The sequence below is a fragment of the Gigantopelta aegis genome, chromosome 7 (assembly GCF_016097555.1).
Source record: "Gigantopelta aegis isolate Gae_Host chromosome 7, Gae_host_genome, whole genome shotgun sequence".
In the NCBI taxonomy this organism is placed as follows: domain Eukaryota; kingdom Metazoa; phylum Mollusca; class Gastropoda; order Neomphalida; family Peltospiridae; genus Gigantopelta; species Gigantopelta aegis.
In genome coordinates, this window is record NC_054705.1 from 32,256,166 (window position 1) to 32,262,852 (window position 6,687).

The 6,687-nt window shown below is 34.4% G+C and overlaps 1 protein-coding gene across 1 annotated transcript; it reads left to right on the forward strand.

Annotated features, from left to right (window-relative positions):
* Window positions 1-5,024: 5,024 nt before the first annotated feature.
* On the forward strand, window positions 5,025-5,920 carry LOC121378027 (techylectin-5A-like; the record flags this gene model as incomplete). The annotated part of the gene is made up of 2 exons (XM_041506124.1): window positions 5,025-5,220; window positions 5,568-5,920. Coding segments are annotated over 2 exons (528 nt in total), but the record flags the coding sequence as incomplete, so codon positions are not given.
* Window positions 5,921-6,687: the final 767 nt, after the last annotated feature.

The window sequence follows — 6,687 nt, forward strand, 5'->3', positions numbered from 1 at the left end:
ATTAATTGTTGTTGAAAAAGACGATTAAATTTGTTAAAAGTAGATATATTTTAGGTTAATTAAGACATAAACACCGAAACTCATATCCGTTTCTTGTCATTTATCTTAAAACTCGTTGTTTAAAAACGTATCCAACTCGCTTTTGCTTATTAGAAATGTTTTGAAACAACTCCCAGTAAGATAGACAATATGTAATAGTTTTTCATGTTCTCTTTCAAAGAAGCACCTGCACCCACAGACTGTGCAGACATAAAGATCTTAAATAAAACAAACAGTGGAGTGTACACAGTCTATCCACGTGACGGGAATGATCCAGTCAGCGTGTATTGTGACCTAACCATGGATGGCGGAGGATGGTTGGTAAGTGTGTTCGCCTATCTATCTATCTATTGTATATATATATATATATATATATATATCTATATATATATATATCTCTATATATCTTTATTTATATATGTAAAAAAGTCAGAAGCCTCCTTTAAAAGTCAATTATCCCTCTTTGATTGACATTTTCGTCTGTACAGGCTTCATCAGGGAAATCAGTCGACAAAAACAAAAATACGCACATAAAACCATTAACAAAAACAGAGATCAAGCTGTAACTAAAATAATAAATAATACACTTAAGTCTATATGAGAAACGGACGTACCAGGCCTCCCAGCCACTTATACGTATTAAAAATATAGGAAATATAGGAATTTGCATACCAAAATATATAGGAATTTTGAGGTCAAATATAGGAGTTTTATAGGAACATTTTGGACCGATTATCATGATTATAAGCATTTTACACGGATGTCTAAAGACATTTACATTACTAATGGTATGTTCTTTCCTTGTGTATGTACATAAAATACCATCTACTACCTCAATAAATATATACCAAGGCTTGCCAGCAGTCCATGCCGATATCTAGGATATTTTGAAAATTGGTGCATCTTGTATCAGGATCTTGATTGGCACTTGATACACATCTCCCACATTCAAAGTATCTTCTGAATTTCTGACAGGCTGGCTGCCTTTAACTGCGTATATAACTTAGTAACATATTTTATTCATCAGCATTTTGGCAAAGCAATTGAGTCAAATATAAGAAATATGGAAATGAATCACAATATAGGAGTTTATAGGATCCTATAAAATATAGGAAATATGGGAAGTCTGGGAGGCCTGAGGTCCTACAAATAAAGTAACGTAAGATAAAACATCAAGCCACCGAGGAGTCAGTAAAAACTGCAGAACAAACTACTGGTCAAAGATAAAAAGTATAGTTACCCTAAATCTACCATATGATTGAGGTAAAAGAAGTGTGGGAGGTGGAATAGAATATAATATGCATATAATTAAGGGTAAGTAAATGAATGAATGAAACAAAGAACAAAATAACAATGAACGAATGAATAGATAAACCAATAGCAAAAACAATCTGAATACAACAAAGGAATTTACCGGGATAATTTAGAAGTAAAATACGAACAGTTACTTAAGTATATGTGTAAAAAGTATAAGAAAAACAATATAAAAAAAACCCCACCTTATTAATATTAGGCCTAAATATTACGTAACCTTAGATAAAAATAACTACTAAGCTAGCTCAGCTAATAATAATACATATTTATTAAAATTTAATAACATAATCTTAAAATATTAAAAGATACTTATTTTAAAACTAAGCTAAAAGTAGTCAAACGATATTGCATGAAAACATGAATGGAATAAATGAAATGAACGTAATGCGAGGTAAACAACCACTCTAAAAAGAAGCCATGAAGCTAAGACTGTAGGAGTGAGTAAATATAGGCCGTGGTATGTGCTACCCTCATTTCCAGCGCGGACGACCCCGTCTCCCACACACCCCAAACTTTTTCCTGCCCTGGACGGATAATCCGCAGAAAATTGACACCTGCGCCCATAACAGTCGTGTGCTACAACAACTTGTTCTGAATGTGCACGTTAAAACCTATCACCTGACCTCACCTGACCTGACCTGTGTTATCCTGTCTGTGGGATGGTGCATTGGCTATAAAAGGTAATAAGTATGCAACTAATGGAAAAAATATAGCGGGTTTCCTCTCTGAGGCTATATGAAAGAAAGTTACCAAATGTTTGACATCCAATAGCCAATTATAATAATAATAATAATATAGCTCTAGTGGTGTCATTAAACAACTCACAACAAACGTACATGTAAACTGTACAAAAAAAACAAACCCTGATAATTTTTAATTATTATTAAACGGTTTATATTTGAATGTAATAATACAAAGTTTCATATTTTAACTTATCGTTTTGTAGCAAAACAGGCTACTGGTATACAATTAGGGACTTACAATTCGTGAGATTCACAAGATAACTTTAAGGTATAAATAAAGAAAAGCTTAAAATCACTGTAATAAAACGAAGAAAGAAAGAAAGAATTAATTTAAACAAAAAAAAAAGCAATGTGCATGCTAACTAACTATAATTATAAATAATAATATATGTAACGAAACAAAGGAGTTAATCACAGACAAAAGACATAAAAGCTTTTTGGAACAGTCTACTACGTCTCACATACACATGAAATATTACTTGTATACATCGTAATTTGCTACCGTTACAAAATATTTATATTTTCATATAACAAAATATGTTAATTTTTAAATGTTTTTATTAATTTCCTGTGCATGGATCAGTTAAAAGTATTTTTGAGATGTTGTTGCTGATCCAATTTTACATCAATGTATCTTTGTTTAATTTAACATTATTCACTGTTGGGGGTGGGTCGATAACTAAAAACTGAAATAAAGGAAAATAAATAACACATTTTAATAATCTATTTTGTATACTGCCCTAAATCATAATAGTATAATGCGATCTTAAATTTTCGTGAAATACAAATATCTGAAAACTTCATCGGATTAGCGAATACAACTGATTATCGAGGTCATCGAAGAATATGAGTAAACTGATAAACTGAAAAATGAGAAATATGTTGTCAGGATCAGCGGAATGAACAAATGTTTTTGACGAAATTGACGGATATTGGGTGTCAAACTATTACAGACATCTTTAAGTTTGATCAACATAAATAAAAGTTCAGCAGCAGAGTGTAAAGAACTGTGCAAAAATACAAATTTCACAGATAAATAATATTAAAATTTAGAATAAAAGTCAGTATCACGTAGAAACTGTAATATAAGTTCTGGATGGAATCGAAATGATTCCATCACATTGCGTTGACCAAATATATCTGTTTTAGTTTCTGTCAGATGTTTACACTCCACCAAAACATGAAATACCGTCAGAAGACGCTGACACTGAGGTGGAGGATCTTTCTTCAAGATAAATTAATAGGTCAAGTAGGTATGACCGATGCAAGCAAAACACAAGACTATTTAATCCTTCCTGCACTGCCTATAGGATGACTGCCACTCTCCCAAGACTGGCTTGATAGCATGAAGCTTGTTCGCAACCACACCGCCCCAATCATGTTGCGAAGTCGAAAAGATAAATCGGTTGATTCTATGTTTAAAATCAGTATACGGTACACCTACCGTAGCATGAGGCAAGTCCAAAGCTGAATCTGCCTTTTCATTAACCCTGATGCCAATATGGCTGGGCACCCAACAATACACAACATCTTTATTGGCAATGGATACAAAAAAGACACTTTCGTATCACCATCCCAATTCAGGGATGATCCAGCTTCATATTGTGAAAAGTTTGGAGACACGAAAGTGAGTCGTTAAAAATAATAAATTTGGATGCAAACGAATCCTTGATTTCTTCTAAGGCTTTAATGACTGCCCAAACGTCAGCACTAAAGATTAATGCCGAGTCAGGAAATCTCATGGAAACGTGTGTGTCTGATGGAAAAACTGTAGCACAAGCCACATAATTCCCATCCTGTGATCCGTCTGTATAAACAAGAATGTTATCGTGGTACTTGTCTTGAATTCCCATGAAAAATTGCTTGTACACAACAGCATCTGTACGATCTTTCTTCAGATGCGCAAGATCAAAGACAAGTTTAGGTGGTGGAATACACCAAGATGGTAAAACAAAATATGAAGGAGTTTCCAAAGTGTCTGCTAATGTACGAATAACATTTGGTCTTGCATCAAACAACTTCATATATTTGTTATCAATCACCGCATTATGTGTAGGATGTTTCAGTAATTATTTAATCTTAGTAGCGTATTGCAAAGAAAGCTTTGCACGTCTAGCACCCAAACAAGGCTCGTGTGCATTAACGTACAAGCTTTCTACAGGAGATGTTCTAAATGCACTAAGACAAAGCCTAAGTCTCTGGGATTCCCAAGACTTGGGCAGTTCCAAAGGGTCCAAATGAAGTATAGCGAGTGTTTTGCAATATTCATTCACGAGAAACAAATAATTGCCATTTTCCACTGGTTTTTAATATAAAAATTCCTCAGCTGTCTACAACAAAGCCATCAGCCGTTACGTCATATAATCTTACGCGCATTACATGAGGTAATAATTAAATTGCCGTGACATTTCTTACACTATAACGTCATCCGATTGGTCCAGACGAAGCAACGGGAGTTTGTGCATTGCCCGATGAACGTACAAATTATGTCGTCAGGGAGCGTCATACCTCATGACTTATGTCATAACTTATGTGAGAATGGCTTCGCCGATTCACACAGTTTGCAGAAGATTTTTTTTTTCATACCCTGATGAACGTAAATGAAATGACAGACAATCCTTAAATGTAAGTGACATCATGGCATAACGGCATTATTTTTACAGCATCCCGCCCTACTTACAATTTCTTCTTTCGAATATATCTGTATAATCAATGCACTTATTCTTCCAACAGCCAAACGAAACTTGAAATAATTTGGACATATAATAGGCCATTCCATATGTATTTGAAAGGTTTTGTTTTAAAAGAAGGTGTGTTTATTGTGTGTTGTGTGTGTGTGTGTGTGTGTGTGTGTGTGTGTGTGTGTGTGTGTGTGAGTGTGTGTGTGTGTTGGGGGAGGGTTACAAACGGAAGTCTTGCTAGGGCTAAAATCTCAGGATAGTCCATTTAAACGTTTTAGGTAATGAAAACATCCATCGTCTGACCCACCAAAGACCGTATCAACTAAGGGTGGACCTGGAAGACTGGCAAGGAAATAAGAAGTATGCTATCTACGACTACTTCTCTATTGGTCCCGTTACCGACTACTACCGACTGTTTGTTATTGGTTACAGCGGTGATGCGGGTACGTCACGTGACCTTTGTATTTACCATTGTTTGTTGAAAGAAAAAATTCAGGCGCGGATTCATGCGGGGGATCAAGGGGCCCGGCCGCACTATTTTTGGTCAAACAATATATATTACAGAATACACATTATCTCGTCCACCTGTTAAGATATTATTCAGTATTAGACAAAATGTATTTGAAAATCACCAACCAAACGAATGTTTCTGTCAAAAAGACTCAGCAAAAAATCCAAAACAAAACCCAAAACAAAACAAAAAACCCGCTAAAAACTAAATATAAAAAAAAGAAAAAAGGTTTTATAACATTTAATTGGTGTGATACAAATTACTGGATCTCTGTTTCAGGGGACAGTTTCTCACGTCACCATGGATCCCAGTTCAGTGCTAAAAATCTCGATAAAGATACATATTCTGGACACTGTGCCAAGAAATATAATGGAGCGTGGTGGTATGAGAGTTGCCATTCTTCTAACCTCAACGGTCTCTACCTGAAGGGAAGTCACACCTCCAACGCCAACGGTGTAAACTGGGAAGCGTTTAAAGGTTACCACTACTCATTGAAGAAAACGGAAATGAAAATCCGACCAATGAAGCACCTTCTTACAGAACAACAAAGAAAACCAACAAAGAAAACAACAAGATGCAATTCGACTGTTGCATCACATCTAACAGAATAAAGAAAACAAATTAAAATCCTACTAAAGCAGTACCTCGTATGGAAATTAAATGGACAACCAACCCAAATTAACATACACACACACACACACACACACACACACACACACACACACACACACACACACACACACTTTTCAGATAATAAAATGTAATGAAGTAAATGACGTATTCTTGGTGTTGTTTTTCGGTATATAGACAGGGAGCCAAGGCTGAAATTTTGGTCAAGGTGAACCCTTTTGCAATAATTCTTAAACCATTTTTTATTTGAAGTTTATCATCTAAAAAGCGATGAAATGCTGTTTCTGACGTCGGTGAATGTGTCAACATTTCATTTAGCTCGAACGTTAAATTTATGTTTAGCCCCATTTCTCAAAAACGATTAGTTCTACTTCATTGAAACTTGGGATATAGCTGTCCCTATGAATGTTTATCACAATGTATTTTAAAAACTTTATTGAAACATTTCAGTTTTTAATTAAAGTACTATTAATTAGCATTTAGCTCAATGTTATGTTTTCGAACTTATATCGAGTTTTTAAATATATGCCCATTTTTGGCACATTACAAATCCTATATCAATAAATCCTAATTTATAGTTACATTTTTTTATCTGAATGTTTTTAAAACAATTTGAAGTTTATCAAGATAAAATTTAAAAGTTAATTGATTTGCCTTTAACGTGCATTGGGATGAATATATCTGGATGCAACTATATGTATGAGCGACACAGAATAAATTTAAGATTACAATATCTTCAATTCCGAGGAATTCTATTCGTTTCTTGTTG